Here is a 22,852-nt window from a genome sequence, read left to right on the forward strand (position 1 = left end):
CATCCCGGCTTGTCCACCCCCCCCGGCGATCCCAACCGGGCGCGTTTCCCCGTTTCCCCCCCGGCTGGGCTGCACCGACCCCGACGTACGGCTGGTTCCCCGGCTTTTATACCTACCCCAGAAGGCTTATTTTAAATAAAATAAATATATATGTGTGCACCCCCGCGGTGCATCCCCACCGAGAAACCGTGAAACCTCAGCGGTGCTCCTCTGTCCCCACGCCCAACGGCGGATGGGCCGCACCGTGGGCTTAAAACCGGGCTTAAGGTGGGCGCAGGGACCCGGAGCATCCGTCCGGAGGCTCAGCTCCTCCGTCCGTCGAGGAGCGGATCGGCCGGGGAGGCATTTCCAGGCTGCAGGCTGAGCCCAGCCCGGCGCTGCCGCCGCCGCCGCCGCGGGGAACGGCGCTGGCCCCGGAGGAGACCGGAGACCGCCCCGGCGGCACCCGGCGGGGGCAACGGCCACGGCGCAGCGCGGCCGCCGCTGCGGAGCCCCGGTTTTTAATTAGACCCCCCCTGTATAAAAACTCCTGAGAGGCGCTTCCTCCCGCACCGGGGTTAGACGCTCTCTTGCCGGCGTGCGGAGAGACAGCGCGCAAAGGCAGCCTGTAAGTGACTTTTCCTAGTTCTTTTTTTTTATTATTCTTTTTTTCCTTTCCCCCCTATTTTTTCTTTTTTCTTTTTTTCCCCTCCCCCTTCTTTTTTTTCTTTTTTCTCTCTTTTCTTTTCTTTTCTTTTCTTTTCTTTTCTTTTTTCTTTTCTCTTTTCTTGTCTTTTCTTTTCTTTTTTCTTTTTTCTTTTTTTCTTTTTTTCTTTTCTCTTTTCTTTTTTCTTTTCTTTTCTCTTTTCTTTTTTCTTTTCTTTTCTCTTTTCTTTTTTTCTTTATTTTTTCTCTCCTTTTCCTTTTTTCCCTTTTCTCCCTGTCTTTCTTTCTGCCCGTCTTTCCTTTCTCTCTGCGTCTTTTGTCTTTCCGTCTTTCCTGTGTTCCTCTCCCTTCTCACCCTCCCCCCTCCCCCTCCGCCAGTCCCCCGGTCCCGAGGTTATCCCTTGGCCGGTGCCCCGCTGGGCGGGAGAGGCCGTGGCCGGGCCGGGCCGTGCCGTGGCCGTGGCCGTGGCCATGCCCGTGCCGTGCCCGTGCCGTGGCCGTGGCCGGGCCGGGCCGGGCCGCGCGGCGCGGCGGTGCCGGCGGGGCCGCTAGGGGATGCCCTGGCTCAACGCAGCGGCCGGGCCGGCCGGCGGGGCGCGGGCGAGCAGCCAATCAGCGCCTCCCGGGGCCGGCGCCCCGGTTCCTGCTCGCCCCCCATTGGCTGCGGGCGCGGCGGCGGCGGCCCCCGCTGGGCGGCGGGCGGCGCTGCGGGCGCGGAGCCCGCGGGGGGCCGGGGCCGGGGCCGGGGCCGGGTCCCCTCCCGCAGCCCCACCTCGGACGGGGCGCCTCCCTCTCCCCCGGCCCTGAGCCCCGCGCTACCTCCCCGTCTCTACTTGAGCCCCGCCGGGATCTCCAGTGGAACCGGGAGGGGAAAAAACCCGCCCTAACTAACCCCAAAAGCGTATTACTTCCAAACGCGGCCGTTTCTCTGCGCTTGTATCCTTAAGAAAAATAGAATCTAAATCCTTTCCGCGACGGAGCCGCTCTAAACCCGCCGGTGTAGGAGGAGAGGCAGCTTGCTTTCAGGTGGCCAGCCCCCCGGAGGTCCTGCACCTGCCGGCACGTCCCCGGCTCGGCCCGGTCCCGCTCCCGGGGGCTCCGGTCCCTCCTCGCACCCCCCCCCGGGGTGTCGGCAGGAGAGCCGAACCGGCCTCCTCCGCGCACCACCTCCCGGAGCGGCCACTCGCAGAGTTTCCCGGCCAGCGGGAAAACTTATTTTCCCCCTTAAAAAAGGGAGAATTAAAAAAAAAAAAAAAAAAGGGGGGGGGGGGGTGTTAAAAGAAGTTGGTAAAAGGGGGTTCCCGCGGGTGCGCGGCGGGGGCAGCGCGGAGGCGGCCGGTGCGCCCCGCCGGTCCCCTCCTCAGGCGGGGACAGGCTCCGCCTCCCCCGGGCTTATGACACTGGAACCTCCTTAAGTTGCGTCTCGCCACAGCTGTCTGTAAGCACTGAGCCGGCTGGCGCCATCCTGCTCCTTTCAGAAAGAATGCCTTCCCTGTAAAAAAAAAAAAAAAAAAAAAAAAAAGGGGGGGGGGGGAAGAGAGAGGGAGGAAAAAAATAGGGAAAAAAAATAGGGCCAGCGAGCGAGCACAATCTGATCTGATCAAGCACTTTCAGCTTCATCCCTCCTGGGTCACTTACTGCTTCTCCACCAAGGTTTGTGCGGAATTTCTTTAGCAACTTGTCGCGCTTTTTTCCCCCCCCCCTCTCCCCTCCCTCCTTTTCCCCTCGCTCCTTCCCTTCACCCCCACCCTCTTCTCCATCGCTTTACCCCACTCCTCGATTCCCCCCCCCCCTTCTCTTTTCCCCCTCTCCCCCCCTTTCTCGGTTGCATAATAATTAATGAGCAATCAAAGTGACTCTAGGCTGCAGAGCCGCGAATGGCACAAGTTCTCACCGGCTTAAGCCACTGGAGCTTCTCAGGTGCAAATTGAGCAAATAAACAAATAAACAAACAACCGCTAGGACACGGAAAAAAAGCCGAAAACAAAACAAAACAAAACAAAAAAAAAAGCAAGAGTAAGAGCTGAGGCGGCAGGAGCGCGGTTAGAGCTGCTCGGCTCCGCTCCGAGCCGGGAGAGGAGAGAGCGAAAGAGAAAGAGGCGCTTGGGGAGAGGTGGGTCCAGGGCAGAGCAGGCGCTTCCCAGGGATGGCTGCCGAGGGATGGGATGGGTTTTCTCCTGCCTAAAAAGTCAGGTGCTAAAGTTCAGAACTTCTCAAGCACGTTTCTCTCTCTGCCTCTCTCTCTCTCTGCTCCTTCCCTTTCCTCTTTCTCGTTACAGGTGATCAAAGAAGAGAAACATCTGCAAAAGAGCGGAAGATACCGAGGGGATCTCACTTCGCAGAGATTTTTTTTCCCTGAGTTTGTTTGTTTTCCCTTTTTTTCCCCTTTTTTATTATATTCTTTTTTTTCCCTTTTTTCCTCTCCTTTTTTTTTTTTTTTTTTTTTTTTTGGAATCGATCGTTTATCACCATAACCCCCCTCCCTCCTCTTTAAACCAAACCTAACCAGAAAAATCCCCAAACTCGCCGAGCACTTCCCCCCCCCACCCCCCGCATAACTCCAGCACCGTCTCCCCCTCCTATCTCAAGCCCTCCGCGCCTTGCTGAGGAGGAGGAGGAGGAGGAGGAAAGGCAGCGGCGGAGCAGCGAGCGCGGAAGATGGAGGTCTCCACGGACCAGCCGCGGTGGGTGAGCCACCACCACCCGGCCGTGCTCAATGGGCAGCACCCGGACTCGCACCACCCCACGCTTGGCCATACCTACATGGACCCCACGCAGTATCCTCTCGCCGAGGAAGTGGATGTACTTTTTAATATCGACGGACAAGGCAACCCCGTCCCTCCGTATTACGGCAACTCCGTGAGAGCCACCGTGCAGAGATACCCCACGGCCCACCACGGTGAGTGCGCCCACCGAGACCCCGGCTCCCACGGGGCGGTCTCGGTCCCGGCCCCTGTCCCGGCCCCGGCGGCTCCGTGCTGCCCCGAGTCCCGCCGGCCCGGCTGCCGTCGGGCAGACCCCGGCAGCTCTCCTGCCGGCGGCGAGACCACATCACGGGTGGATTTTGGGGTTGGCTTATTGGAAATAAATCAAAATCCAGGCCTCCTGCCTTTCTGTCTTTCTTTCTCTATTTCTTTCTTTCTTTCTTTCTCTGTATCTTTCTTTCTTTATACTTCTTTCTCTCTTTCTCTTGCTCTCTTTCTTTCCTCTCTTATCTCTCTCCCCTCTCTATCCTCTCTCCCTTTCCGCCCCTCTCTCGCTCACCTTCTTTCTCTTTCTTTCCCTTTCATCTTTCTCTTGTTTTCTTCCTCTTTCCTTCCCTCTTTCGCTTTGGTTTCCCTCCCTCTCTTTAATTAGGTTAACAGTTAGGGTTTTCATACGGTGTGTAGTTTTTGCACGATTAAGCTGCTCTGGAGAAGAAAAGCAAGCTGGAGAGCAGGGGTGTGAAAATGACCCTGCTGTCCTCACGCTTGGGCTATTTCATTCGCACTTGGTGAGCTTGTTAGGCTTGGGTCGAAAGTTTTGCACATGCATCCAGGGCCGCACCACGGCGTGTGTTAAAAATGAGAAAGAAAGAAAGAAAAAAAGAAAAAAAAAAGAAAGAAATCCCGTGGTGTAATTAGGTATCGGACCTGCTGTGTTTTCCTATGGGTCCTGCAGGAAGGTCGTGATCCACAATGTGAATTTTGTCCCCGGGTCACAGCTTTTAGAGAGGAGGTGAAATACCTGGGGCCGATGCGGCCCAGGTCTGCGGGGGGATGAGTGTTTTGGTGCCATCTTTTTATGAAGAATCGGAGTGATCCAGTATCTATAGCTGGAGTTCACCTGTGTGGTTAAAAAATAGGGAAAAGGGAAAAATAAAAAAAAAGAGGGGAAAAAAGCAGATGCTGATTTGTGAAGCCGGACAGTGACCTCTGTAGTAGCAAAATCTAAAAAGCCCCAGGTTTGCAGTGGAAATCACCCCAAAATCAAGGAGAAGAAAGTGGGACAAGCGAGTGGAGATGGAGCCGAGCTGGGTTCAGGGGGCTGCTCCCAGCCCTCAGCTACTTGTTGAGTGTGAGTCTGCATTAGGCTCCCCTCAGTAACTGCATTGTTCTGCTATTAGTCCCTTTAAAACAATTATTTCTAAGGATCAGCAGCCTTTGTCCTTTCTTTCTTTTCTTTTCATTTCTTTTTTCCAATATATCAGCAGAAAGTGGAAATGCGGTCTCTCTGATCTAGCCTGAATATTATTTACTATGCTACTTCCTGGAGAAGATAATGAATCTTGACCCTTTCTATTCGTATAACCCACCTTCCCTTCCTTTCGAGCAGTTACTTTCAGTATTGTTCACATACGTCTGGTGCGATGAAAACTAGCCTGGAGATTTTCTAGACACACACAAGCTCCCATGCAAACATACGTGTCCACACTGCACCAGCTCTTTAACTCTCTGTGGCTCTATAGATCTGTGTTTGCATCTCTCCTTCTGTATATTTAGCAGTCTCTATACACGTATCACGATACCTACAGAGGTTAAGGCTCTCTAGATGTCAATACCTTTCCAGGGCTTTACTAGCAGGCACAAACTTGCTCTCCTCCAGTTGAATAACTGTGCTTTTCAGCTTATCGTGATGTGTTCAAGTTGCTATGGATTTGGGTAGATTTGATTCTTTGGAGATATGTATATATTTTTGACAAAGGGCAGAGATTAATTTAAAATATTAGGTACCATCCCTTAAGAGCATTTATAACCAAAGAAAACAAGGTTTGACCGTGTAAATCCAGCGTTTTTGTTTTTTTTTTTTTTGCAAAGTCCAGGTCTGAATTTTAAAATACAAGTGAAGGGTCTCTTGTCGTAAGAAGGGGATGGAGAGTTCCTTCTGAGACAGTTGGTACTCTCTGCGTGTGCCATATCGCCACGAAAAAGCTGTCTAACATTTATGTGCAGCCTCGTGGAAGAAAAAAAGACAATCTAGGCGGTTTGCAGCGTTTAGCAGCTCTGTTGGAAAGGTTATTATCACGTCTGTGGGCATCTTCTGGTCTTCTTCGTTTGGCCAGAATATTCCCAGGGTTTATAGCCCACGGCTGCATTCGGGAAATTATTTTCCAGCTAAGAAAAAAAAAAAAAAAAGAAAAGATTTCTGCAGTCGGGGCTTGGCAATTTCACGCAGGATCTTCGCTTCAAAGTCCGCGTGGGATTGTCTGGAAAAGGGAGAGCGTGAAGCAGGGCTCGCCAAATTCCATGTCCCAGGGCTGGCATCCCTGCTGGGGGGGGGGTCCCGACCCGGAGACCCGGTCCTGAGCAGGATCGGGGCTGCCACCTCAGGCTATTGCAGCTTTTAAATTTTAATTTTTGAAGGGGAGTGGGCATTTGCGTCAGATGTAATTTTGCTCGCTCCCCCCGCATGCTGAGCCCTTTGGGAAAGAGGGAGAGGGGGGTACAGCCCGGCCCCCCCCCCCCCCCCCCCCCCGGGGGGCTTGCCAGGGTGGCAAAGGGAGTGTAACCGGCCTTTCGCTGTGCTTTCTCCGAGCAGGGAGCCAGGTGTGCCGCCCCCCGCTGCTGCACGGCTCGCTGCCCTGGCTGGACGGGAGCAAGGCGCTGAGCAGCCACCACAGCGCTTCCCCCTGGAACCTCAGCCCTTTCTCCAAGACCTCCATTCATCACAGCTCACCGGGACCCCTTTCCGTCTACCCGCCCGCCTCCTCTTCCACTTTATCCGCCGGCCACTCCAGCCCGCACCTTTTCACCTTCCCACCGACCCCTCCTAAAGATGTGTCCCCGGATCCGTCCATCTCCACCCCCGGCTCCACCGGCTCCACCCGGCAGGACGAGAAGGAATGCATCAAATACCAGGTGTCCCTGGCCGATACCATGAAGCTGGAGTCCTCTCACTCTCGGAGCAGCATGGCCTCTTTAGGAGGAGCCACCTCCTCCGCTCATCACCCCATCACTACCTACCCACCGTATGTCCCAGAATATGGCTCTGGACTTTTTCCCCCCAGTAGCCTCTTAGGAGGATCGCCTACCGGGTTCGGGTGTAAATCGCGACCGAAAGCACGGTCAAGCACAGGTAGGGCTTTTGGCTTCTTCATCCCCGTTGCGCGGGAGAGGAAGCTGTGGGGGGAAGCGGGGGGCGAAAGGGGAAAGGCTGCGCCCCCCTTTCCTCTCCGCACGCAGAGGGATGCGCACAAGCATCCCTGTCGTGAAAGCAGCGGGGGCTGAAGCCCCCGTGGCGGGGGGACACACACTTTACCTTCCCCACAGGTCGCCCTGCTGGGTTTGTAACTAAACTCCCCCTTGTCCAACCCGGGCTGGGGGTACAACCCCAGGCACGGCGGCCCAGGAGCCCAAACCTCCCCTCCACCCCCCCGCTGCCGCAGGGCTCCCGCCCCGGGGGCGATCCGGCCCCCTCCGCCACCCCAAGCGCCCACGGTGCGCTCAGCTGCGGCGCCTAAGGAGGAAGCGAAACCGAGGGAACCGCAGCATTAGTGTATCTCTCTGTGTTTTAATAATGGTGCTAAATCCCGGCCAACTTCCCCCGCCTGCCCTCCGCCTCGCTCTTCCCAGGGCCTCTTCCCATGCGGCGTCCAGAGATGCGGGGAGGCTCTTCCCTGGGGCCGTGGGGGGGAGCTCGCCCACGCAGCCCCCAGCCCCATCCAGCTCCGTGCCAGGGCCTTCGACCACCCCCAGCCTCATCCGGCTCCGTGCCAGGGCCTTTGACCACCCCCAGTGCAAGACCCCAAAAGCACACACACACACACACACCCCCCCCCGGCCGCACCGCTCGGGGAGGAGCTGGGGGGTCCCAGCGCTGTGCGCACCCGGTGAAGGGGAGGGGGGGGGGGAGCGGTTGCGCGGCTCCGGCTCCCGGTGGCTGAACGCTCCGGGCTCGGACGTTTGTGTGCACCGAAGGGTAGTGTGTGAGCCGAGGGGTGTGTGTTTGGGTGTGTGTGTGTGCAGAGGAAAGGGCGATTAGTCAAAACTCTTTTTTTTTTTTTCTCTTTTTTCTCTCTATTTTTTTTTTTTCCGAGGAGGCTGCTGCAGGGTTGCCTGGCATGAATGAGATCAGTTTTCAGGGTTTTTCCAGGGTGACATTTACTCTGTCTGTCTGAGCAGGGACTGTCTCTATTTAGCTGATATGTTTGAGCTAATCCAATTATTTTCAGACTGCTGCACGCGACAGTTGCATTGTTTATCCAGCGCCAGGAACTTTAATAGAGTCCGGATGCGGTTAGAGTGACAAAAAACCCAGACCTGTATGTTTTGTACATGAAAGCAGGGGAGAGAGAGAGATGGAGTGAAACAAAAGAGAGGGACAGAGACTCAAACAGCCCCGGAGCGGCTGCCCCGTTTAACCAAAGGGGAACAAAACGACCTGGGTATTAACGGGAGCGGCTCCCCGCCTGGCCCCGGTACGGACCGGGCGCTGTGTCGGGGTAGGGACCGGTTTGTTCTCGGCCCCGGTGCAAGCCGGGCGGTGCTGTGCTCCCCCGGCCGCCCCGGCGCCCGCCGAGCCGCAGCTCCCGCCGGGGCACCGGCTGCGCGGTATTTTCAAACCGTCTTGCCCACCCCCACTCACCCCTACCCCGCCTCTTGTTTTCCTTTTGCCACTTTCTGTTACTTTACCTTCTAGAGAGACATCTGCGGTTCGTGATAAACCAACCCCAGGAGCAACACCTATTTTTTTTTTTCTTTTTTTGTCTTTTTTTTTTTTAAAGTTGATTTTAGCAAGCTGGGAAGCTCGCAGACAAAGGGGGTTAGTGCTGGAGGAAAAGGAGGGAGGGGGTGTTTTTGCAGGATGAAAGAGGGAGAAACGGCTGCAAATGTCTTTTAATTTTTTTTTTGTTGGGGGGGTGAGAGGAGAGGGGTTTAGCGCAAAGGCTCTGGAAAAACGGTTGCCGTTTGTGGTTAGGGCGCGGATGCCTCTTGCTCGAACGCGGCGCGGGCTGGGGCAGCGGGGAGCCAGCTCTGTGCTGAGTTAGCTCTGCTCCGGCCGGCTGAGGTCTTCTGTTGCTCTCAGATGGGCTGGGAGTGTCATTAGGTGCAAGAAAAAAAAAAAAAAAAAACACCCAACAAACCAAACACCCAACAAAAAAACACTCAACCCTCTGAAAGTAGCTGCGAGGCACGCCCGCACCCCCCCCCAATTCCATCCACCAAGCTGGGAGCAGGTGGGCTAGGGAAGAACCCTCCCAATAGCCGGGGAGAGGATAGAGAGGTGCCAAAAAGGAGGCGAAGAAGGAGGGAAGGACCTTAATCTCAGGGCTTAGGCAGGCTCAGGGCTGTTTGGGATCCCAAATATCGGGGACGGACCGTCAGGCTGCAGACGGGGTGCAAGCAAGTTGGGTGGTGGAACCTTAATTGCAAATTAATCGATAGCAGATATTGGCTGAGTGGTTGTGTATTGGCTGGGGCCGGGGAAGTGTTCTGGTTGTTGATCTGTGATTATTTTGGGGGTCCTTGATGTGGTTTGACCTGAGGCCAAAGGAAGAGCCCCCCCCCAGGCTCAGGCACACCCCTGGGAGCTGGGGCAGTGCTCAAGGAGTGGCTCTGGGGTCCTCATACACATAGGAAAGGGGGGCATGGACTTAAATTTGGTATCCATCCATCTTGGGGGGGGAGGGTTGGAGGCTCCTTGCAAAGCCTGCCAAGGTTTGTCTGGTCCATATAGCAACATGGGGTGTGGAGGGCTGTAGAAGCCCCTAATCCAGAGGTGAGGGGGAATTGTCAGCCCCCCCCCCAAAGGAGGGACCTGCGGAAGGGGTGAGAGCTTCCCCAGGGAGCCCCTCAAGCCACCATGGGGTTCAGGTTGTCACTGTCACCATCCCTCTTCCCTGCTGCTGGGACACAGGCCTGATGCTGCCTTCAGGGTGGTGCTGGTGAGGGGGACAGGATCAGGCCCCACCAGAGTCTCCCCAGCCTGCGCCAGGGATGTCACTCAGCCTGGCTTGGACATCCTGAGCTTGGAGAGGACTGGCAGGGTCTGGCATGGCTGGGTCTCTCGGGGGGGGGTGGGTGTGTGGGGTTTTTTTGGGGGGGCTTTCCTCAGCCCCTTTTACCTCCGCTTTCCCTAAGTGAACTATGTGCTCTCTTGTTTCCAGAAGGCAGGGAGTGTGTAAATTGTGGGGCTACCTCAACCCCTCTGTGGAGAAGAGACGGCACCGGGCACTATTTGTGTAATGCCTGTGGACTCTATCACAAAATGAACGGGCAGAACCGGCCCCTGATCAAGCCCAAGAGAAGGCTGGTGAGTCTCCTTCTTTTTTATTCTTTCTTTTCCCTCTTCTGCCACTTTTGCTTCTTGTCTGCAGCTCGGGATGGACAGGGAAGCTCAGCCAGCTCCAATATCTGGTCCCACCGCATCAGAGGGCTGGGAGGAGGGGAAGCTCGGAGAGATGCTTCCAGCCGCTGTGGGCCTCAGTTGTCTGGTCCTCTTGCAAACTGCAAAATAGGTTAAAAAATCAAGATCCAGGGCTTCTTGCAAACCAGAACGGAGTTTTCTCCCAGGTTGCAATGGGGCAGATGCCTCTGCACAGCGCTTCTGGATGGCGACCCAGGGACAGTGGCTCTTTCCAGGGGCTAAGGGCAGAGTAATCATTTCCTAGTGACCAAAGAGATTATCAGGAGAACGGGATTTCTCCTGGGATCTCCACACTGCTGTCCTCCCCTTCCCAAGTGTGTCTCCATCCCCCTTGGCTGTCGGTGTCGTGGAGTGGGGACCCAAGCTGGGTACCGGTCACCGTAGCTGGTGCCACTGGGGCACCGGTTGGTCTTGCAAAGCGCTTGACTGATGCTCCTGGTGCCAGCTGAATCTGGTGTGGTCATTTGTACCTGAGCCGTGTGGGTCTCAAATTGTGTCATTCCCCTCTGAGTCGCTGTGAGCGAAGACACAAGGCAGGGGATGGCAAAGCGTGGTGAGTGTGCAAGGCGGAGCGTGTGCCCGGGACCACAGAAGTTGGAGGAAAGTGAAAAGCGCGGGTAAATATTTAAAATAATAGTTGCAAGCCTCACAACTGTATTATGTGCACGCAATACGTTACAGCATCCCCAGCGATCTATTTACGAATTTCCCTGGAAGCCACAAAAAGGTCTGGAAGCTGTGGGCATGGCTAATAAATGCGTTGAAGTGTATTTGGCAAATAATCAGGCAAACCACAAGGGGAAAAAATATACCAAGCGGGGGGAAAAAAAATATGTTCCCTGCTTGGGAAGTTATTGAATGTTTCGAATCGAGGCACGTTTGGTTTCGTTAGGATTAAAGATGTGGACGGGCTCCTGGGGGCAGCTCAAAATGAAGAGGAAAAGTGGCTCTCGCCTCTCCGCGGAGTTTCTGAGCTGATGGACGGATCCGGCTGGTTGCGTGAGGCTTGTGCCCGGCACGGCCGGATCCTGCAGGCAGGCAGGGGGTGGTTCATTGGCCTCGTGTTCCCCGTGAAGGTGCTCACAGCCTTGGTCCTGCAACTCTTAGACACGGATTGAGCTTCCTCACCCGTGAGATGCCCGTAAAATTGGACCGGTGTTATTCCCACAGGCGCTGGGAAGCGTTTGCAGGATACAGCCCCGGGAGGGGTTATTCTGTGAGGGGCAGCGGTGTCGGCTCTGTCCGGCCATGTGGGTTTTGGGGAAGATGCAGATTTGCTCATCTACCCCCAAACTTCCTGCGGGTGAAACCTCTCTGTGCCTTCCCCTGGGCCTTTCCCGTCTAGGAAAATGTTGGTCTCCCTCATCTTTCATAGCCTTGTTAGAAAAAAGGAAAAGCTTTCTAGGGAGGGAAGTGCGGGCTGGGATTTTTAATTTTTTTTGAGCAGCTCTCTTGTTCTCTTCTCCTCCTCCCCCCGGCCCTTCTGTCTTAAACACACACACCTCATTTTCTTTTTTATTTTTTTTTTCCTCGTTCTCTCTTTATGTGTAAAGTTAACTTCCTAGGAAAAAGCTGCCGGATATCTGAGCCCTGGAGATAACTCCTAAACAACAGCTCTGTTTCCCCAGCCCAAACACACAGGAGCTTGAGCATATCCAAACAAGCGGAGGGGGAGGCAGAATAGGAAAGCGGCTGGAAAGGGGGGGAGAGCTTTCAAAAAGTGTCTGATGGAACCACAAAAGAATGTCCCGAGTCACCCTCAGCCCGGCACATGTAAAATGAACTATATAAATAAATACATTGTAAAAGATCATTCTTGGGGGGGGGGGGGGAGAGAAAGAAGGAAAAAAAGTAGAGAGAGACCTTGTCTTGCATAATCGCTCCAACCTTGGGCATTTTAGTTAAAGTTTAAGTTACAAAAAAGTTCCCATTCTTTGAATACGGCCTCTGCTAAATGGGAACTTTTGGTTTTTCTATATATTTTTTTTCTCCAGCACTGCCTGGGAAAAAAAAAGGAGAAACATTTCTAACGCTGTTTACCTCTATATTTATTTCCCTTGCTAACCTCAAAAAAAAAAAAAAAAATCAGAAGGCACCAAAGCTGGGCCCGCGTTTGCGTTTCGTGTGCATGGATGCAGATGTGTGTGTGCCGTGGCTTGACTTCATCTTTCCTGACTTGTGAAAGCGAGCGGGCTGGGGAAGGTGGAGTGTGTGTGGAGGCTCAGGGTGGGGATCCAGCGTGTGCTCCTCTCCCTCTGCCGCGAGTTTCCTGCGTGACCTTGGGCTGGTTTTGTAGGCTCTGATCCCAGGCACGCTCAAACTAATGAAAGGACTCCGATGGGTTGGAGAGAGAAGGCAAATAAATCCTTAGATGCTGAGAACCCAGACAAAGCCTTATTAAATTTAATGGGCGTCTTTGTAAGGGCTTCCTTTAGGGGAGATGGATGGAGCCTTGCCGGTCGAGGGGGCTCAAACAGGTCAGCTTTGTGGGGAAGGTGGAAGATCTGGAGATGTTGGCAGGGGCATCAGGAACGGGCAGGTGGTACCACGCCACCGCTCTGCTTAAAAGGTCTACAGCCCCTTGGAGACCGTTCCTGTCCCTGTCAAAGCCAGCGGCAGCCCCGTCACTGATGTTGCTGAGATAAAACCTTTGGATTTTCTTCCTTTCCCTGCCCATGTGGATACAGAGCTCTCCATTTCTGTGTCCAGGAAGGATTATAGCCAATTTCTCAGAAGACCCATCCACGTGCAGTCTTTTTTTAGGAAGCTGATGCTTGCAGCTTTCTGGGTACCCCATGTAAATCCAGACACCGAAAATGCCTCTTTAATGAAGCATTTTTATCAGTGCTTGGTTCCTCCCGCACCATCCTCAATTCCACCTTCTCATCGCTGCCAGCGCTTCTGAAGTTGTGCCCTCGCTCACATGCAATTGGGCCATGGGGTCTGGTCCTACAGATGATATGGGGCACCCTATTAGTCATCCCATTACTTACATGGTCAGGCTCAGGTCGGTGATCAGCGTCAGTGGATGCCAATGCTGGGAGCTTTTACAATAGCGTTATTATTCATTGTTTCCTGCCCACTGCCGGTGTCTCCGGTATAAGTTGGTACAGCACGAAAGGTACAGTCTGGGACCGAAAAAGCACAGAGTGTAAAATATTCAGCTAACAATGCTGAATTTTTGTAGGGGAAACGTGGCAGATGGAAAAGGTTTTAGAGAAGATAGTGGATGTTGTGATTTATTTGTTTATTTAATGTCAGAGTTTGTCTGAAGGTAGCAAGGTGGTGACCAGGCGTGTCTTTTAAATGCACTTACCGTAAGAGAAATTACGGTGAGCGCTGTGTAGAAACCCCAAATATCTTCAAAGGGGATGTTTCCCCTGTGTGGGCTGAGTCAAATATCACTGGTTTTTAGAAATTTCCTTGTGCTTGATTTTTGGGTCTGATAAGGGCAAAGCTGCCACCGAGAGACTCAATCCAGCTCCTGAGCCACCCATGCCGGCCGGTGGGAGCTGGAGGGGCAGAGACCTGCAGACTCGGCCCCCGGGTCTCGATGAGAGCCCGGCTCTGCAAGCTGTTGTGTCCATGCTGCATTTGAAGCACGCGTATTAACCCGTTGATTTTGATGGGAACCAAATTTGGGGCTGTGGCATGGTCCAGAGGAGGACAGGATCGAGGTGTGCGCGCGCACATCTGTTGGGGGCTCTGCCGTTCGTGGTGGGATGCTTCAGCTTCTCCTGCCGGCACTGGGATTTTTGCAACCAAAGACCCGTGTGCCGTTCCCAGCTCCTGCATGTCATCTGCACGGAGAAGTCAGCTAGAGGCCTCATCGGGCTTGAGATCGGCTCGTTTCAGTGTGGTTTATGGTCAGGCAAAATGGAACTGTCCCCACAGGCAGCCGGTGAGGGCCCCTTGCTGTCAGATCAGGCTCTCTGTGATGCTTCCTAATGCTCATGGACATTGTATTATTTATATTTTAGACAGTCCTTTTTGTCTAATTAAGCAAAAAAATTCCTACTCTATCTAAAACAAAACCAACCCGTCCTCTCTCTACCTACGCCACATTCAATTATGATTAAAATTGCAACATGACCTAACAAGAGTTGGTATTAATGCTAGTGCTGTGCCAGTGTCCATGTTTGCATTTTGGGTTTGTTGTACGGTATCCAAAGATGTGGTATTTTTTTTTAAATGTTGGATGTGCTGCAATGTGCGGCTGTGTGGGGTGAGGGGTAAATTTGAAACAGTAAGAGCACAAAAGAGAGCATTAAAGGCTCAGTTCTGCAAGGTGCCAAGCATTGCTATGATCTGGCAAATCGCTTAAGCACATGTTTTAACTTTAAGCACATGAGCAGTCCCATTGAAAGCAACGCATCGGGATGAAATCAGAGCTCTGGGACTGTGTCATATTGATGAAGAAGAGATAGGACGGGGATCTAAAGGTCTTTTTTTAGGAGCTGTAGGCACTTGCACACAGGCAAACATGCATACGCATTCACATAGGAGTCTGCAAACTCCTTTTCCTCCTTCAGTGGCAGAAGGACAATTTGTTTGCTGAAGTTACAGTTTTTAAATGGTAGGCACGAATTCATGCATGTGAAAGAGGAGCGACTTTGCTAAATTTGGCTTTGCTAAATCATTATCGCAGCCAACAAAAAAGCTTCTTTATACACCTTGACACGTAGACTTTTCTCTTGTCCCTCCCCCTTTATGAAATGGTAAATTCTTCTTTCAGGCTCATTACCAATCGTTAAATAAACATGAAGGTTTAGGCTGTAAAAGGATGCAATTAAAAAGTTGGGATTCTCGCTCTTTGCCACAGTGTTATTTCCGATCTGGAGCCTGTATCCTTTGAAGCTGAGCTGAATTTATGGGACCGGGCTGTGCTTGCGGTCGGACCCGGTGAGCAGCTGCCCACCAAGCTCAGCGCGGGTCTCACCGGGTGCTCGCTGGAGCCGGCGTGACTCATGCCGTTGACTCCGGCAATTGTTGGTTCAGGCCCTGACTGCAGAATTAGACCCCTGGGGGGTCTGAGAGAATTAAGATGGAAAGACATGTTGGCATTTAAATAATATTTTCCCCTCTGGAACGGGCTGTGCCAGTGCTGCTAATTTTGATGAGTTCTATCAGAGGTTTAGCACTCACTTTTAGGATGCCCTTTGGCACCTGATTCAGTTCGTATATAATTTGAGATTAAAGTACCTCGGGGATTTTTTTCAGAATTATTATTTGTTCTCACAAGCCAGTTTCTGGAGGCCTCTGCCGATGTGCGTCAGTCTTGCAGGGTTGATGTTTTCTTTCTCAGCAATTTTCCTGATTGCATCTTTTTCTTTTTTTTTTAACACGGGTGCTTTTCTCTCCCTCTCCTTCCCTTCCCCTGTCTCTCCCCCTCCTTCTTGCAGTCTGCAGCCAGGAGGGCGGGCACGTCCTGTGCGAACTGTCAGACCACCACTACCACCCTGTGGAGGAGAAATGCCAACGGTGATCCTGTCTGTAATGCCTGCGGGCTCTACTACAAGCTGCACAATGTAAGTGTGACTGTAACGCTCAATAATGGGGCCTCAATAATGGTGCGGGATGGTCCAAACTCTTCCTTGACTTAAGGATTTCCAGTCTCGGGCGGTGCTGAGACCTCCGTTATCCCTTTGGGGACCTTGGGGGTTGTAGCCATGAGTCGGCATCCCCTCAAAAGTAGCTGATTTGACTTGGGGAGGTATAAGACAGGGCTGTCCATGGGTGATGTTAAAGCTTTCCCACGGCTGAGCCAAGAAAGGAGGAGTGGATCAACACAGAGACATTATCCGCTGCTGATTGGGCTCAGTGTGTTGGAAAAGACAACATGCCGTCCTGCAAGCCGATACCCCTTCTATGCGTAGCTTGGTTCCTCAAGCAAATACAAACTCTGGAAAAAAAAGCAAAATATGCCAGCAACTATTTAGATCTTTCTTGGGTTTGTGGCTGCCTTTGTCCGGTCACTCCACCCATCCCCAAAGATGATTTATTTAGGTCTTGTGTTTGCCCCGGTTGACGCAAGTGATTCCTAAACCAAAAAGGACATGATTTAGTTAGCGGGTTGCAGAGTCTGCTCAACCTGTGATGTGAATTTTAAAGCGTCTGTCATGGAAAGGAAGGAAAAATGAAATGAAATGGCTGGCAGATTTAATCTAATATCTCCATGCAAAGCCAGCTTGCAGGAACCAGGGATATGTGCCCCAGGGAAAGAGCTAAAGGGATCCGAAAAGTCTTCTACGGAATAATATTGCTAATAAAGGAGCCTTAAGGCTGCTCCTGTTATTCTCATTCCACATGTGGCATTAGAATAATTATTATGTCAGAAGAAGGAAAATACTTTCAATTTCTCTGCTTTGATATCACTTTTATTTTTTTTTCTAGTGGTCGTTTGCTTTATGTTTGACTTAGAAATCTCGGGCTACATTTTGCCCTCACGTCCACCCACGCAAACACATCAAAGACGGATAGGGTTTCATGGGGCACCCAACGCTTGTGGTGTCTCAGTCCCTTCCATTTGTTATTTCAAGCTCTTTGGTTTCTTGGGATGAGTAAACAAGTTTGGATTAAGTAGAAAAAACCCGACCCAGCCAGGCTAATTTTTCACCTGTTCTGTGAGAGGCATCTCTCCTGGAAAAAAGGAAAACGTGTTTACCCTTTAGTGGGCAGGCGTCTCAGCACGTTTTGAGTCCTATGTAGCAAGCAAAGCTTGTCGTCAAACTCTCAGTGTGATCACTGCAAACAAAGGGGTTGGACCTGGAGTGAAAGCTCTCAGAACATCACAAGAAAATATTCTGTTTGCTATTTCCATGGCGAGAAGGGAGCAAGGTCAGCCAGTTTCACTGGAGAGGTCTATGCTTGTGCTGTGTTTTCATTTTGGCCTTGTAGCCACTGGTGGTAGGACTTAATCACGTAGCTTGGGAGACCTATAGGGAGACCTATACTTGAGCTGCTCCCCCTGTACCCCAGCAAAGCCCTTTGAAGAAAATAGGGTCTTCTCAGGTGCCATTCATTGGACCTGATGGAGGTGCCTGTGTTTGGATGAGATGACTTGTACCCTTGAAGACAATGTAGTTTCTCCCCATGACTACGAAAGGTGGCAGGATGATGAGTTCGATGTGTCTACCTGCATTGTAGACATCTGACTGGAGGAACCCCCCTAAGGTGTCTAGAATGGTGTCTGAGTGCTGAGGTTCTCCAGAAATGTTCCTACAAGAGCACATCCTTTTCTTTTTCACACTGATGCTGTGAACCTCGTTGGCCTGAATTGACCCCTAGATCCACTGTTTAGGCAAACTCCCATCCAGCTGTGAAATTTGTGACATGGGGCAGGCCTTGTGCACGTTGGAACCATTTTCGTAGTCATTAAAAACACCGACAGCTGCTTAAAGGTTCAGCACAGCTACTTACCAAAGTCAAGTAATATCTTGCCTTATGAGCAAGTCCATAAGGGAACCTGCTTAAATGAAACCCCTAGAGGACTGAGATACTGTGTGCAGCAATATAACTAGGCAGGGATACTAAAATCTGGCTATGAGTGGGTAGATCCTTTTTTTTTTTTTTTTTTTTACTTTTTTAAGATGATGCTTAGTAATGACTGTGGTGAGGAACAGGCAACATCGCAGCCGATAGCCCTTGAACATATCACCCTCAGCTTTAAAGGTCCACGATGGCAGAGCATTGGAGCATTATTCTGCAGCCCAACTGGCTTTAGAGGCTGTGACTGTGATGGCCACATTGTGCTTCAGAAGCCAAATACGAGTGAGTTTTTTTGACCAGTGGTAAGGCGGTGGTAGCTTCACAGAGATGCCTTCTCTTTTTGGCTGCTGGGAGGCAGGACCTAGGGAGCTGTGCTGACTGCCTGGTGAATGGCACCAGCATCATCCTTTAATCAACTCAAGGCAGGGAGGAAATTTGGTGGTTGCACGTGGACAAGGTTTCTTGGCTGGTGCAAATTGGTCTGGTCTGTTAAAGTGCAAGACCTGTTTGTGTAGGCTATGGTCCTGCTCCCTTTGTGTGTCTTATCTGCATCGGTTCTCCATCAGGAGAGGTGTCAGAAATAGAGAGGCTCATTGCAGCATGTCCCTCCCAAGCAGCTGAGTGTGTCTGCACAGATGTTGTGTCAAAGGCAGTGGAAGGCCTTTGGCCCCTCGGAAGATGCCTTCACCCTGTCTCAGGCTAGACTGTAGGAAATTCCTGGCTGCTTTTTTATCCCCCTCCTATTATGTCTTTTCTTTGGGTTTAATGACTTTTTCTTGGGCCTTCAAATTATTAGGGTATTTTAACGGATTGATTTGAAGATGAAACCCAGTTTTTAAGTCCACACCAGGAATGATTGCAGTGAAAAGGCTATTTTTTTTTCATTGGGCTATATCAGTTTGTTTTACTGTCGATTCCCACAGCTTAAGCAAACCCATTTGTCAGTAGGTTATAAGCAATAATCATAATAGTCTTGGGGTGCATTTAGTGAAGCTGCTGGCATTTCTCCCACTGACTTCAACAAGAGCCGGCTCCATTAACACCAGTATTAACAATGACTAATATTTCACATTGATACGGTGCCTTTCATCCTGTGGCATCCCAGAGTGCTTTCTAAGATACATCCAGCCTGGAAGATTAACCCAACATTGTAATGACTATGTCTGAAGGATAAATCCGCTTCAGTGACAGGACCTTTTTGAGGTCAATGGCAAAATCCCATTGTCTTCAGTCAGAGCAAGATCAAACCCATAATGTTGAAGACTATCCCCTGGATTTGATCTGTTGAATGTGAGGTTCTTGTCCTTGTTATTTTAGTCCTTCTTAGAAGCGGGATGAGCCTTCACTCACTTCAGGGATGGGTGGGAGTGTACCTTGCTGGAGGTGCACAGCAGACTGGCCTGTGCCCATAGAAATGAGTGAGTTGCCATTGTTTTTGGTAAAAGTCCTCAGAAAAGGCCTCTATTTCACAATATCCTAAGGCAAGGCTATGCGTCCCAAGAGCAGAGCAGTTGGTATTTTGCATATGATAAAACAAAGAGCATAATTCCTGCCCATAATTAATTGGCTCCATCTGAAATTAATGAATTTCATATACATGTGTTGCGCTGGTTTAATTTTAATTTAACATGTGTTTGTCATTTTTATCACAATGAATTTTCATGGACAAGGTCTTCCCTCTGGGTTTCTTGTTTCTCTACCCCAGAAACAGAGGCAGGTCCATGGCTTTGATGTTTTGGGGATTGCTTCAACTCTGCTGTGACTGGCCTTTGAAATCACTGGAAAAAATTTCCAGCTTGCTGTTGTGACTGTGCTGGTCTCACTCTTCCTGACATCTGTCTGAGTCCTTATCTGTTTGGCACTTGGGTCAGGTACCTGCTAGGATGGTGAGACCACATACACCAGGATGATGTGTCCAGCTAAGAGCTTGGATGGCATCTCTGACCCCAGTTGCAGGGCTGGCCATGGCTTTGTCACCATCTGTCGTGGACACCATCCTAAGCAAAACTGGTATTCCCATCCTTAAGTTTCACATCAAATCATGGCCTGGGCTAATCTGTTCTTAGCGATTGAGTGAAACATGAGACATTGCTTTGGAGAAGTGGTCATTGTCCTGCAGGACACGACACCAAGCTACACAGGGTCAGGACTCCGTGCTTGCTCTAAGAGCCAGCACAGCCCCAGTCCCAGCAGCAAGCTGATGTCGCTTTGCCACCGCCAGCTCCTGAACTTGCACCCTTGCTGCTTCACCTGGAAATCAATTCTGGCTGCCCCTGAGCTTTTGTGTCACAATGCAAATCCTCATTAGGAGCTGGGGAGCCTGGGGCTCATGTGTGCCTCTCCAAAACTGGGCTGGATTCATCAGGGATTGAGACTTCCAGGTCTCCTCTAGCATTGCTGCCTGGTGGGGCTCGCTTGGGGCTTCCTCCTGGCTCTGAACCTGGGCAACACGTCCCTCCCTGCTGGCTGACTTAAAACAAGTCAGGAGAAGGTTTCCTATCCCAGCCACCCAGCTGGAGCAAAGAGCCTTCCTTTTGTGTGTATCCCTGTTCCCTCGGCGAGGACAGGAAGCCAGGGAGACGGGTGATGTTGTATTTAAAGCCCGTGACATTTGAGGTTTTTGCTTGTTGCTGCCCCAGGGCTGCTGTTGGGCTGTGCATGGGCAGCTTTCTCCCTCCTACCTTTAGCAAGCAGGGCTGCTCCCTCCGGCTCCCTTTATCCAGAGGTAGAGGAATCAGCCTTTTATTCGCCCATTTTTTGGATGAGGTGAAGTTTCCCATCACTGCTGGTATGCAGAGCGTGGGATCACTAATTCAGATTGGGATGATGAACTTTAGGATGCCTAAACTGGAGCAGATGAGCCTGGTCTTTCCTCTCCCCGTGCCTCCATCCCCACATGTAACAGGGAGCTATTGTATCCCTGCCTCTCCAGGGAGAGAAATCTGTGAATGATCCCCACACTGTGGGGAAAGGCACCAAGCAGTGGCTGATGAGCAAGAAGAGAAACTTTGCTGTGATCTGGAAGAAGGGAGTGCTTTGTCCTTTGCACTGATTTAAGATCTTATGGATGAAGATCTGCTTAGGACCCTTGCAGGAATCTCTTTTCATTGTCCTTCGCTGGGGTTGAGACAGTAGTTCTTGGTGAATAGTGGATCCATTTTTTTTCCCTTTTCTCAAGTTTGCAGAATATCCATCAGCACTGCCATGTGCTCACATTTATTATGAAAAGTAGTGTTCAGCCCTGGGGGGTTTCTGGGCTCTCCTGCCTTCTGCTATGGGTGAAATTCTGCAGAGGAGCCAGTGCAAGACCTATATAAGTCCCCATGTAGACTCCCAAGTCCCGATTTTTAAGGATGTTTATGGATATTGGATGCATAAACCCCTTCCCAAGCATGGTCTTTGGGGCTTTCACGGCACCTGTGCTAATGCATGTTGTGATGCTGGCTCTCTATGCAGCGATAGGAGTTTCTTACAGGAGGTCTAACAGATCTTTTCCTACCATTTCTCAACCCTGACGGGTGTATGGTTGCTCATTGGAGCTGCTTGTATCCATGCAGAAGAATATAATGCTTAGGTTTCCTATAGATATGTCTGCGTGCAAGTAGAAAATGCTCTGCCGGGCAGCACAGATACGTGTTTCAGCACCCCAAAAAAACCTGGAAGGCTTTAGAAATAAAATTGGATCTGCTAAAGTAAACCTGAAAGGATGGTCAGAGCAAAGTCTTCTGAAAGAAGAAAAATAAAACAAATACCTGCCACTTTTGTGAAGAATTTGCTCAGCTCCCTAATGCCGCTGTGAAAGTTTGAGATCCCTCGTAGCGCTGAAATCCCAGCAGCTAATGATTTTAGATCAGTCAGGAAGCCTCGGGGTGCGATGGTGTCTGCAGGGAATGTTTCAAGGTGGTAATGATTGGTTTTGTTCCTAAACACGGTGCAATTACCTAATGTGCAGATAGCTGAAATTTTTCAGCTGCTGTGAGTTATTTGGGTATGTTTTGCTCCCGTGAGGCTCTGCCAGCAATTTTCTGTCGTCTTGTCTTCAGAAATTTCAACCGAACTTGGGCTTTCCTGGTGGGATCTGAATTTTGGGATGGGGGGGAGAGGTTGTGTAGCTGTGGCACGTGGGGTGTACAAGGGGAGGAGGGGGGCTGCCGGCTGCTCAGCTGGTCCTGGGCACATCCCTGGGACTGCCCGGGCACGGGGTACACGAATCCCCTGGTGATTTGGGGAGAAGGGGATGGAAGCACAAAAAAAATAATTGATTTTTGTTTAGATTAACAGACCCCTGACCATGAAGAAAGAAGGAATTCAGACCAGAAACCGAAAAATGTCTAGCAAATCCAAAAAGTGCAAAAAGGTCCATGACAACCTTGAAGACTTTCCCAAGAGCAGCTCCTTTAACCCCGCCGCCCTCTCCAGACACATGTCCTCCATCAGCCACATTTCACCTTTCAGTCACTCCAGCCACATGCTGACTACACCGACACCGATGCATCCTCCATCCAGCCTCTCCTTCGGACCTCACCATCCTTCCAGTATGGTCACTGCCATGGGTTAGCGAGAGACTCCCCTGCTGAATGCTTACAGTCTCAAAATGAGATTTACTTTATATACTTGCATTTTTGCAGGCGTGTGGTTATGGGTCTGACGTCCCGAATCAAATGGGAGGGGGAAAAAAGAATTAAAAAAAAAAAAAAATGTTATTTGAAGGCATAAGAGAGGAAAAAAAAAAAACCCAGAAAAAAACTACAAAAAGCACAAAAAAGGAAAAAAAAAAGAAAAAAAGAGAAAAAAGTAAAAAAAAAAAAGTTTTAAAAAAGTGATGTTTGCCACTTTTTAAAGGAACTCACTATGGCGTCTATGTATTCTTACCCACTGAATCTGGATACCATTTGTGAATAAGCCATTCAGAACTTGCATTCCCTATTGGACAGGATCTCTAGTGCTGTGAAAAAATAATAAAATAAAATAAAAACCGCTGAACATTGCATATAACTTATATTGTAAGAAATACTGTACATTTGAGGAAGACTTTATTGCATCTGGGGAGCTGTAAAGAAAAAGGCATGAAGGACTCCGAGAGATTTTTTTTTTTTTTTTAAAGGAAAAGAAAAAAAAAAAGAGGACGGGAGGACAATTTAAAAACCAGAAAAACAAACAATGCAGACCAAGAGGAAACGCGGTCTTACGAACAAATGGACCAACTGCCAGTCATGTCTTCTCCTTTTATTTTATTTTTATTTTGGTTTTTTTGGTTGGTTTTTTTTTTTCCGGTTTCTTTTTCATTTCCGGGGAGGGGGAGGGGGCTGGCTAGAATGGTTTTGATGATGCATTAACTAACTAACTAATTAAATAAATAACTAAATAAATAAAA

General features: G+C 50.7%; 1 protein-coding gene across 4 annotated transcripts; it reads left to right on the plus strand.

The window, feature by feature from the left end:
• The first annotated feature begins 3,195 nt into the window (after positions 1 to 3,195).
• GATA3 (GATA binding protein 3) lies at positions 3,196 to 22,852 on the plus strand. Of its 4 annotated transcripts, none has more exons than XM_076350646.1 (5): positions 3,196 to 3,544; positions 6,163 to 6,699; positions 9,734 to 9,876; positions 15,393 to 15,518; positions 21,760 to 21,889. In XM_076350646.1, the coding sequence occupies exons 1-5, from the start codon at positions 3,304 to 3,306 to the stop codon at positions 21,811 to 21,813; spliced, it is 1,101 nt and encodes a 366-aa protein (XP_076206761.1). In that variant the 5' UTR covers positions 3,196 to 3,303; the 3' UTR covers positions 21,814 to 21,889. The 4 variants fall into 4 exon arrangements, with proteins under 4 accessions (XP_076206761.1, XP_076206674.1, XP_076206588.1 ...); XM_076350559.1 differs by having other exon boundaries at positions 3,197 to 3,544; positions 9,731 to 9,876; XM_076350473.1 differs by having other exon boundaries at positions 3,202 to 3,544; positions 21,752 to 22,852.

This window comes from Aptenodytes patagonicus, chromosome 1 (assembly GCF_965638725.1).
Source record: "Aptenodytes patagonicus chromosome 1, bAptPat1.pri.cur, whole genome shotgun sequence".
NCBI lineage: Eukaryota > Metazoa > Chordata > Aves > Sphenisciformes > Spheniscidae > Aptenodytes > Aptenodytes patagonicus.